At 40.3% G+C, this 12,432-nt stretch overlaps 1 protein-coding gene across 2 annotated transcripts in view; it reads left to right on the top strand.

Annotated features, from left to right (window-relative positions):
* ADAMTSL3 (ADAMTS-like 3) overlaps positions 1-12,432 on the top strand; it is a 418,202-nt gene that overhangs the window by 145,288 nt on the left and 260,482 nt on the right. For both annotated transcript variants that reach the window (XM_011953860.1, XM_011953859.1), the window contains exon 5: positions 1,194-1,239. In XM_011953860.1, the coding sequence (XP_011809250.1) occupies positions 1,194-1,239 (46 nt within the window). The remainder of the gene's footprint in view (positions 1-1,193; positions 1,240-12,432) is intronic.

Here is a 12,432-nt window from a genome sequence, read left to right as displayed (position 1 = left end):
AATGATTATTTAAGCCTGTGTTTAGCTTTCCTGGCTCCAAATTTGCCATTGAATTCACCAGGAAAACATAAAGGGAAAAAATATGTAACTCCATTGAAAAATTGGGAAAAGTGCCGTGAATAGATTAGATATCTTTAAGGAGTTTATGTAAAATATAGACGGACAAGCACTGGACTAAGGAAAGTACCTGTTGGATGGAATTCCAGTCTCCCAAAGGAAAACTGCCTGGAAAATGAGTGGCGGGGTCCCAGAGTTAGTGGCTGTGGGAGAAGATAGGTTATGTGGTGGTCATCCCTGGAAAATTCTCAAAGTTACCAGTATTAGCATCCCAAGAATGCTGTTCCAACATGACTTTGTATAATCCCATTTGGTAAGGTCAATGACTGAAATAAAATAGGCTGAGTACAGTAGCTCATGCCTGTAATCCCCCCACTTTGAGAGGCTGAGGCGGGTGGATCCCTTGAGGCCAGGAGTTCGAAACCAGCCTAGCCAACATGGTGTAACCCCGTCTCTACTGAAAATATAAAAATTAGCCAGGTATGGGAGTGTGCACATGGAATCCCAGCTACTCTGGAGGCTGAGGCTGGAGAATTGCTTGAACCTGGGAGACGGAGGTTGCAGTGAGCTGAGATCAAGCCATTGCACTCCAGCCTGGGAGACAGAATAAGACTGTCTCAAAAAAAAAAAAAAAAAAAAAAGGAAGCATTACTTCAAGCAAATTTCTAACAGACACTGTTGTACTAATTAAAGGAAGACAGTGAGTGCCCTGCTAACTTGAGTTGCTTCAGTAAGGGAAGAGAAATGTCCTAGTGGAAACATGCTACACAAATGCTTCTGCATGTAGCTTTTCCCTTTTCATTATAGAAAAGAATACACATATTCACACATGAGACACACATATTGTGCATTAATTGTAATGGTTATATGGGCCCTTGGGTAAGAATTGCATGTGAGTACTACTATTACTTAAAAAATTCATTCTTTATTTAATGTGACACTTCCACAAGACTTCTTGGCCCCCAATCCTTGAAAATTAGTTTCTTAGAATTAAACTTTGAATCTTTGGGGTAATGTGCACTAGTGAAAGTTTTACAGGGAACCAATGCCTTGTATTTGATTTTTTTTTTTTTTTTTTAATGCTGCCTCTTCTATGAAATCATGATTTCTTCTTTCTTCTTTCTTTTTTCCTTTAGGAATTGTGAAGGGCAGAACATTCGTTACAAGACATGCAGCAATCATGTAAGTCCTAAAATAAAAATATTTTATCCAATACAATATGTTCTTGTTTTAAGTTACAATATTCCAATGTGTACTCTAAAACGAATGGTCTCTTAATGCCCTTTGTGGAAAATTTAAGTATTTCTTTAATTGACAACAGATTATGTATATCAAATATCTTCCATTTATACTACCTTTTTAGGCCATATCACATTCACGATCTAATTTGGTAAGTATTTAATAATTTCTGAAGTCAGAGAAACAATACGTAATATCTGCAAGCTCCTTCAAAGTTCAGAATGCTTTTATGTTCATTATCTTACCTGACCTTCGCACTGCCTCTAGGCAGGTGAGGTCTGGTTATTTCTCTTTTGCAAGTGAGAGGACTGAGGCTGAGCAAGGTAAAATTATTTTTTGAAGGTCACATAGGAAGAGTAGACTTACTTGAACTGGTCTGTTGCTATTTCTACCTCAATGTCAAGGAATACTATAGGTGACTCATCAGCAAATCACACAGAAATATACAAAACCCTACTCTTACTTTACATCAGTCAACACTAAAAATAAAAATTCAAATATCCTGCTTTATAAATTTGAAAATAAGGCTCATGCCTGTAATCCTAGCACTTTGGGAGGCCAAGGCAGGCAGATCACTTTAGGTTAAAAGTTTGAGACCAACCTGGCCAATATGGTGAAACCCCATCTCTACTAAAAATACAAACTTAGCTGGGCTTGGTGGTGCGTACTTGTAGTCCTAATTACTTGGGAGGCTGAGGCAGGAGAATTGCTTGAACCTGGGAGGTGGAGGTTGCAGTGAGCCGAGATCACACCACTGCACTCCAGCCTGGGCGACAGAGTGAGACTCCGTCTCAAAAAAAAAAGAAAGAAAATAAAAAGTAAACACCAGAAAGAATCCATTCTATTTTCCATTCAAAGCATTTCCTGGTTATCAGTAAGAGGCTAACTAGAGGTACTTGGCACTTACCTCCTCATACACAAAACGACCAAAACAACAAATAAACAACTACAATTAGACTAGAGTATCTGAGGGAGAGCACTGTAGTATAGCAAGGGAATGGCAGAATCCCTGTGGCACACAGTAACTCAGGATGGCAGCATAGAGAGGAGGGCGAAGTACTCTGCCTCTACTACTCCATCTCCTCTGTCAGGTAAGCAGAGAGCCCCCAGCAGCCCGTGTTACCAGTATAGACACATGTAGTCCTTGCTACAGGTGAATGTGGCAGTCCTCACAGGCCCTTGGGGGAGCTGTCTGGAGTTCCCACAGCTGCATTGCTTCACAGTAGGAGCTCACATTGTACACTGCCCACCTCCCATGACCCAGGCTGTCATGGCACAGTGACACCTTGAAACTGGAGCCACTGCTAGAGTGTGCTCTACTCTGGGGAACAGTAACCACTGATCTTTCCATCCCTGAGACTCCGCTGTCATTCTTACATGCTCACACAGATGACTGCAGCACCACAACCCCAGCTGTTTAGAACCTAGGCCCAGTGAAATGGTGATGACCCTTGCATCCAAGTCCACATGACACCCTTCCCTGCAAGGAACAGGTGATCCTGCACAGTTGTGCATGTACCTCCAGCTTAAGAACCAGCCTGGTGGCCCTTTCTGTGGCAAAGCTGCACCACTACTGCCATAAACTCCTGCAGTCTAGGCCATTGAGGCACTCACAGATATTACTACATGGATTATACCTGATGAAGCTGTATGGAGACCCAACTACTGTGTCCACCCAGAACCAATGTGAATTCACACTACTCAACTGACACCGTAGGACACATCTGTAGGAAAAAGTCTTTCCTTATAAAAGCTACTCTGTAAAATTGGAAGCAGAAACAGATTCAGCAGATGCACAGATATCAAAGTAGATGCACAAGGCTGGGTGTGGTGGCTCATGCCTGTGATCCCAGCACATTGGGAGGCTGTGGTGGGCAGATAACTTGAAGTCAGGAGTTTAAGACCAGCCTAGCCAACATGGTGAAACCCTATCTCTACAAAAAATACAAAAATCAGCTGGATGTGGTGGCACACACTTGTAATCCCAGCTACTTGGGAGGTGAGGCAGGAGAAATCTCTTGAACCTGAGAAGCAGAGGTTTCAGTGAGCTAAGATCACACCACTGCTCTCCAGCCTGGGTGACAGAGCCAGATTCCATCTCAAACAAACAAGCAAAAAACAAAACAAAGTAGATACACAAGACACTTGAGAAAGCAAAGAAACATGACACCTTCAAATGAATGTAATTCTCCAGTAATAAACCCCAAAGAAAAGGAAAGTTACAAAATGCCTTAAAAAGAAATCAAAGTTGTGTTCTTAGGGAAACTTGCGAGATACAGAAGAATATAGATAAAAAATGTAATGAAATCATTTGAATTTACAGTAGCTACATTTGTAATAGCTACAAAAAGTAAGATACTCAGGAGTAAATTTAACCAAGAAGGTAAAAAATCTGTACATTGAAAATTATAAAACATTAATGGCCAGGCGTGGTGGCTCACGTCTGTAATCCCAGCACTTTGGGAGGCTGAGGTGGGTGGATCATGAGGTCAGGAATTCGAGACCAGCCTGGCCAACATAGTGAAACCCCGTCTCTACTAAAAATACAAAAAAATTAGCTGGGCTTGGTGGCAGGCACCTGTAATCCCAGCTACTTGGGAAGCTGAGGCAGGAGAGTCACTTGAACCCAGGAGGTGGGGGTTGCAGTGAGTTGAGATTGCGCCATTGCACTCCAGCCTGGGTGACAGTGCGAGACTCCATCTCAATATATAAATAAATAAATAAACAAAACAAAACATTAATGAAAGAAATTAAAGAGGATGCAAAAACAGGTGTTCATGGATTGGAAAAATTCACACTGTTAAAATGTCCTTACTATCCAAAGTGATATACAGATTTAATACAATCCCTGTTAAAATTCCAGTGACATTCTTCACAGAAAAAAAAAATCCTAAAACTTGTATAAAATCACAAAAAGACTCTGAACACCCAAAGCAATCTTGATTAAAAACAAACAAACACACAAAAATCAAAACTGGAGGCATTACACTATCTGACTTCAAAATATACGACAAAGTGATAGTAACTAAAACAGCATGGCATTGGTGTAAAAATACACATAGATCAATGGCACAGAATAGAGAGTCCAGAAATAATTCCACATATCTACATCCAACTGATTTTCAATAAGGGTGCCAAGAATACACACTGGGGAAAGGACAGTGTCTTCAATAAATGGTGTGGGGAAAATTGGATATCTATATGCAGAAGAATAAAACTGGACCCCTATCTCTCACCATGTACAAAATCCAACTAAAAATGAAGTGAAGATGTACATGTAAGACTTGAAAATATGAAGCTGATAGACAAAAACAGAGGAAATGCTTCATGACATTGGACTGGGTAAAGATTTTTAAAATATGATCTCAGAAGCACAGACAATAAAAACAAAAATAGACAAATGGGATTATATTAAACTAAAAAGCTTATGTACATCAAAGGACACAATCAAGAGTAAAGAGATAACCTATAGAATAGGAGAAAATATTTGCAAACTAGACAGCTGGACAAGGAAATACTATCTAGAATATATAAGGAATTCAAACAACTCAGTAGCAAAAAAACCCAAAACAAATAATTTGATTTAAAAATGGGCAAAAGGCCTTAGTGAACATTTCTCAATAGAAGACATAAATACCAATCCAGGTGTATGGAAAAATGCTTAACATCACTAATCATCAACGAAATACAAATCAAAACCACTACATCTCCTCATTCCACTTAAAATGATTATTATCACAAAGACAAAAGACACAAGTGTTTCCAAGGATGTGGAGAAAAGGGAACCCTTATATGCTATTAGTGGGAATGTAAATTAGTTCATTGTTCGTGGAAAATAGTATGGAGTTCCTCAAAATATTAAAAATAGAACTACCATATGATCCAGCAATCCTATTACTGGGTATATATTCAGAGGAAATGAAATCAGTATATCACAGAGACATCCTCACTCACATGTTTATTCTAGCACTATTCACAATAGCCAAGGTATGGAATCAACTTAAGTGTCTAAAAATGAATGAATGGAGAAAGAAAATGTGGTATATATACATAACGAAATACTATGCAGCCATAAAAAGAAGGAGATGTTGTCATTTGTGACATGGATGAATCTAGGGGATATTATGTTAAGTGAAATAATCCAGGCAGAGAAAGACAAATACCACATAATCTCATTCATATGTGGAATCCAAAAAAAAAAAAAAAAGCTTGATATCATAAAAGTAGACAATAGTGGTTACCAGAGACTGGGGAGGGCAGGGGACAGGTAGAGATTGGGAGAGGTTAGTCAAGAAAGTTACAGCTAGGAAGGAAGGATGATTTTTGGTGTCCTATTGTACAGTAGAGTAACTATAGTAAACAGTAAGACATTGTATATCTCAATTTAGCCAGAAGAGAGGATCTTCAGTGTTCCTACCACAAAGAAATGATAAATTTTTGAGGTGGTAAACATGCTAATTACCCTAATTTGTTCATTGTATAATGTATACATGTATTGAAATGTCAAGTTGTACCCCATAAATATGTGCAATTTGTGGAGCCCTAAGGAGTTTAAAGAAAACTGAAAAATGGGCTTAGCTGGCAGAAACAGAAACGGGGGTAGAGAGGAACAAATGTTCTGAGAAACAGGGTCAACTGCAAGTGGCTCACTAGCACTCAAGCATCCTGTTACAAGCATCCTAATCAAAGCCCACGTGCACCGAGCATCCTGTCTGCAAACATTAAGCCCAAGTAACACGACCTAAAAAACTCCCCTCCAGTCCCTGCCTCTTTGCAGACAGCAGACAGCCTTCCCTCTGCTGTATTGCCCATTGCTCGCTGGCAGTGTATTTCCCCTTTTCTTTAAATAATCTGCCTTTCCAGACTCATTACTGTCTTGGTAAATTCCTTTACTGACTATGTGTTGGCCCCAGGCAGTCACTAACCATGACATTTTATATGTTTATTAAAAATTTTAAAAACATTTCGATCATTGGTGGTATGGACCCAAATCAAAATGACAGGAATTAAAAGGAAATTCTGAGAATCTGGAGATCTCATTTAAATGAGATTGATTGATTTATTTTTAGCCACTTTTCTCAATTGGCTGTAACTAATTTATTTTAAAAGATCAATTACTGGGGCTTTGTCTCTCTTTCTTCTTTCTCTGTCCCAAGTCAGTGTGAGACATCAGTCCTGGCTAAGGGTTTCTAATCTACGGATCAAGCTTTTTCTTGGTGGGTAGGCCCCCAAGTTCTGTGGGAGTAGAAAGCCGGCAGTCTTTAGCAACACCTTTTGACTGAGAGCTCAAGCCATATTTGCAGTCCGTTTCTATCAATGATCAAGCTGACATTTCTATCTGTATCTCTCCACTGGCTCCAAACTTGAATGGGAAAAAATGGGTGCTTATTTACTGGGGCACTCAAACTCAAATATCACTTAGCCAGAAGTAACCAGATTTTTATCAAACGAGTCCTCGGAGGGGTTTTGGAGCACTACACAAATGGCTTCACATCTCTGGTGATTTGAATTGAATCACGCTTGATGTTGAGTGACACACCTGCTTGTGAATGCTGAATTAACTGAACTGGAAGTCCAGGTGGGGCATGTAGGAGGGAGAGATAGAGACCTGAACACAAAGGCAAGCATGTCAGTGCCAACGTAGTCTAGCCTTCCTTTTAAACAAGCATGTGGGTGCATTAGCAACCTCAGAGTTTTATCCATGAGGCTTTTAGATCTGCCACCTTTTTCATGGGTGCATTAGTTGTTTTTATTGCTGCAGTAACATATTACTATAAACATAGTGGCTTAAAACAAGACAAATGTAGTACCTTACGGTTCTGACGGCCAGAAGTCTGACACAGGTCTTACTGGGCTAAAATTAACATATAGGCAAGGCTACATCATTCTGGAGGCTAGGGGAAAATTAATTTCCTTTTTTTCCCAGCTTCTAGAGGCTACCCATATTCCTTGGCTTGTGATTCCTTCTTCAGTCTTCAAAGCCAGCAACATTACATCTGTTTGAACATTTCTCCTTTTCTTCTTTTTTCTTTGTCTTTTTCTTTTTTTTCTTTCTTTTTTTTTTTTGAGACTGAGTCTTGCTCTGTCACCCAGGCTGGAGTGCGGTGGCACGATCTCGGCTCACTGCAACCTCTGCCTCCCAGGTTCAAGTGATTCTCCTGCCTCAGCCTCCTGAGTAGCTGGGATTACAGATGCTAACTACCATGCCCAGCTAGTTTTTGTATTTTTAGTAGAGACAGGGTTTCACCATATCGGCCAGGCTGGTCTCGAATTCCTGACCTCAAGTGATCCACCTGCTTCGGCCTCCCAAAGTGCTGGAATTATAGGCATGAGCCACCGCACCCGGCCTGAACATTTTTTCTGTGGTCATGTCTTCCTGTGACCACAGTTGGGCATTGTTCTCCCACCTGGATAATCCTAGATAATTTCTTTGTCTCAAGGTCTCTAACTTTAGTTATATGTGCAAAGATCCTTTTGCCATGTAAGGTGACATAGTGACAGGCTCCAGGGGTTAGGTCATGGATATCTTGTGGGCCAAGGTGGTGCATTATTTTGCCCACCACAATGGGATAGCTAAAGTTTTCTTTGGTCTGACAATTTCCTTGTAGTCTTTCAAGAACAAATTTCAAAACAGTATGATTTCCAGCAATAATTTGTGAAACTATTTTAAAAATTCATTTTAAACCCCAGATCAAGGTGTTACATTTTGGGATCTCATTCTAGAGTTTCTCTCTGTGTGTATCACTCTGCTGTAGCTAATTCCAAAAAGGAACCTATTATCAACACAAGTGTTAGAGTATTATGCCACACAGTACAGACATAAAATGTAATCTACTAAAATTAGTGCACATTAGGTGCAATGGTTAGTACTTTGGTGTACTTGAGTGAAGATATAATGTCCCTGAAGCTCTCTGGGCCTTGGGGGTTACCTGTGGTCTCTAATTTATGGTCCCTCTGGGAGAATGCAGCAGAAATCTTTCTAGGCTGGTAAGAAATAGGTGCTTGGGGTAGGGTAGGAAGGAGGTGGAGAAGCAAATGCTGCCCTTTTTAGTTCTCAGAGTTGGAATCCTTAGAGAGTCCTAAGAGAGGTTTCATAAGAATGTAGCATCAGTTGCTACGCTTGTCATTGCAAACTCAGAATTTCCAACAAAATTCCTTATTTGCGAAATAATGGAAGATTGTGGCAGTGGAAGTGTCCAGAGCATCACTTTGTCTCCATGTGCCACAGTATCTGTAGCTGTGCATGCCCAAGCTGTGTTGCAAACCAGAGGTACATAAATGCAGCCCCAGCTTCAGTGTTGATAATCTGTAAGAGTCCATTCCTATACAGGAGAGATTATACAAGTATATTCCTGAATATACTATAGAAATATTGCAAACATGTTGAGTGCCATAAGTGGATGTAACCACAATGAACTTGGAGTATGCATATGGTTACATCTTTTTTTCCCATATAATTATTTGAGCTGCTTCCTGCTTTATTAACTGGGGGCTCAAAACATCTACCTCACCATCATCCACTCTAAGGAGCAGGAGTGGGGACCACTCTGCAACCCACCCCACCTCTAGTGGAGAGAGGACCAAGTTCTGATGAGCATACCCCTGTTGTTACTTCTCACTGCCTTCTCACTGCCATTCAATGCCTTACTGAAGACTGGCCACACTAGTTCAGTGGTTAGTGGATTTCATTTTACCTGGAAATGGGGATGGTCATTCACTCTTTTGAAGGAAGTTGCCTTTAGTGATTCTAAGATGAGGAGCTCTTTTGAGGGAGACTTACCCCCTGATTCAAACATGCCTACACCTATACTTCCAGTACTGTAAAAGCCCTGTATTAAGAGATGGCAGGGTCTTTTCAGTCCCATCCAAGAGATGTCATCATCAATGGCCAAACTCAGTCTCTATCAGAGAAGTCTGCTGTATGGAGAAGGAAGTGTTTCTGTCAGTGAGCCTTGGAGATCTAACACTGGATCATATTCCAGAGATTGCTGAAAGTTCTGTTTCTCCATGGGAATGCCTGAAGGCTCAGACTCTCAGCCTTAGGACCATGTGCTATTGTCTATATGTGTTGACTTCCTCACACTTAACCCAAATAATAATAATAGCTCATACTTATTAAGTACTTCCTGAATGCTAGGCATTATTCTAAGTGCCATTTCATGAATAAATTAATGTAATCCTCACACTAACCCTGGGAAGTAAGTGCTGTTTTTATTTCCACATTTACAGAGGAGATTTAAATAACCTGCCCAAGGTCACAGAACTGAATTTAACCTCAGACAGTCAGGTTTCAGAAAGTGCACTCCTAACCACTCTACTACACTATACATGGGTATGGAAAGGCTGTAAACTTTGTCACATAATAAAATGATGCTGCAGACAGCAGTAGCTAAAGCATGGTAGCTTTTAGTAACACATGAGCATGAGAATTGCTGTGGTATTGGAGGGACATTATACTTCCAGATACCACTGTAGAAAATCTAACTCTGGAACAGTAGGGCAGACCTTCTACATAATCTTAGTTGGCAAGGGCCAGAGATCAGGGAAGAGCAGGGAATTAATTGAAAGAGACGCAACTGAAGGGAGTCAGAGAAAGGAAATCCTCCATGACTATTGGTTTTCTACTACTCCAGCAGCCTGGGGTGGATCCCTAGCATAGGGATGGATCCGGCTTAACGAGGACAAACTCTGACAGTTGCATTTCAGAATTCTGCCCACCTCAGCAGAAGATACTAAAGAAAAAAAAATTCAGGAACTCAAGAAAAGATCAAGTGTTCTTTTGTTATGAAGTCTAGTTGTAACAGGGACATGCATTCACAGCACATAGATGAAGATGAAGAAATTCTACTCCTGGTGTGCAGGAGATCATGCCTCAAATGGCAGGAGCGGAAGGCATACCCAGGCCACGAAGACCACACCACTCTCCTGGAGAATTCAGACTTTGGTTCAGTGGCTTTCCTCGGGTTCACTCTGTCGGGAGATGGAGATTTGGGCTTTGGGCCTGAAAGAATATGGAACAGAACATGTCTGGGTACAGTGCCTTGGCTCCCGGGTGACTGCTGTCTTCAGACATAACCCACTGATCAGCACTTAGCATATATCCTTATAGCTAGAACTGGCCCCTGAGCCCTAGATAAAGAACTGTCTTTATCAGGGGTATTTTGGAGCAAATGGAGAATTTCTAAGAGAAGTCATGCATGTCAGCAGGGAGATCTAATACCTGAATTCACTGATGAGTCATTGTTTTTATACCAGGGTTTATAGGATTAAAGGCAATGCTGGAAGAGGCAAAGGGAAAATAATTTTAAGATAAGTATATCATAATTTGGTAAGGATATTTTTGTAGCATGAACACATTTTTATATGAGCACAGAGGGAGGCCTGGTATACTTGCAGAGGGGGCTCCCAGGGCTCCTTCCTGACTTTACAGAAGGGACATTTGATGTGACCCTTGATGGCTAGAATCTGACAATTTTCCATTCAGCATTTCTCTTGGAGGTGTTCTTTTCTTTTCCTTGTCATCACTCCTACTCTGGGCAAAAGTCACCCCCTCTCATGTCTGTCTCCAGACCTCCAGACCATCTTATGATTTTACTGTTCCTAAAATGCCATCTTTTATATTTTAGTCCCCTCCATGGATCCTTAATGCTTTCAAATCTCCTCACTTGCATTCAAGGATCTTCTTGTCTTCAGATAAGATTTATCTCTTATTTAAACTCCCAGCTTTCACCGTTTCTGGACAAGGCTGCATACTGCTCCATATAGATAACGAATTTATTTCTGCTGTTTCTCTTTTGTTATGTTGTTTCCCGAATCTTCTCCTGTTTACATCACACCATCCTTTAAATTCATCTGAGATTTCACTTTTCCACAATTCTAGTTTGCAGTGGCCAGCAACAATTTATTTTTATGCTAGAAATGCAGTCATTTGTTATATAAAATAATCACAAAATTCAGCTCATAGTACAACTTGGATATGAAGTTAAAATAAAATTTTAAAATTTGCTTGTAGCAACAATATTATTTCTCCTGAGTCTGTACTTGCTGGTTATTGGGAGAGAGGACTGGGGAGGGGAATTGCCTAAATGTCTGATCCACATGAAAGCTTGGTCCAGTCCTATTATATAAATAATCTCGTAGATAATGGCCTGTCTCTCTTGCATAAAAATACTCAGTTTATTAGATAATCTTTCATTCCTGGCTTCTCTACATAAGTTGCTCCCATGTTTTACATATCCGCATGGTTTCAGGAAGGGAAGGAGAACTTGTTTACAAGATGGTTTGGGAAATGGGTGCCTTTTGTCATTTGTTGGCTGTGGCAGCCTTCCTCTCTTCTTTTCTCTTCCCTTCTCCTCCTCTCCATCCTCCTCTTCTCTATTCCTCCTATCCTTCTCCTCCTCTTTCCTCTTTTCTGAGCTTCCCAGACTGGCTACCCTCACTGACTGACACTTCCTTTTTATTACCTCTATCAGGTTAGAGTCAAGTCTTGCTGATATGGAATCTATTCTTACTAACTTCATTTAATCAGTTGTACAATTCAACTCTTGGATAACAATTCTACATCCTTCATTGCATTCCTACTTTAAGTCTACAAATGCCAGTGATAACACTTGTTCAGTATGTTTCATGCATATAGAAGCTACATCTCCAGTAAGATAACAAGCTCATTGAATGACAGTGGTGGATTATGTTTTTGTTTTGTGTTCTCCCTAGCATGTGACCTAGGGCAAAGCTCATTAAGTATATTTCATAAATAAGTGTTGTCTTCAATTTAACTGAAGTGAAAAAAATGCTTCTCAGGGAAAGGAAAGCAGAAGAATGTTTGGCATTTTCCTCCCTAAGTGTCAAATAAACTGTTTAAGACACAAGAATCCCTAGCTTGTCTTGAGCCAGGACGTGGGACCTAGCTGAGCCAGATTAGGCAAGCTTAGTGTTGACACTGGAAGAATGTGAAGTAAATGAAAGCATTTAATGTAAGCAGTCAGTGTCCCCTATGTTTACTAGAAAGCAGTAGTCTATAATAGAGTGCTTATTACTTTGAGAATCAGTCTTGGCTCTGTCATATCCTAGTGTGTGTCTTTGGACTAGTGGCTAAAAACTTTCTACGTCACAGTTTTTTTTTTTTTTTTGTATTTT

The sequence above is a fragment of the Colobus angolensis genome, unplaced genomic scaffold, assembly GCF_000951035.1.
Source record: "Colobus angolensis palliatus isolate OR3802 unplaced genomic scaffold, Cang.pa_1.0 Scaffold376, whole genome shotgun sequence".
NCBI classification, from domain to species: Eukaryota; Metazoa; Chordata; class Mammalia; order Primates; family Cercopithecidae; genus Colobus; species Colobus angolensis.
Note: the sequence above shows the minus strand (reverse complement) of the source record. Positions and strands in the feature narration are given on the sequence as shown.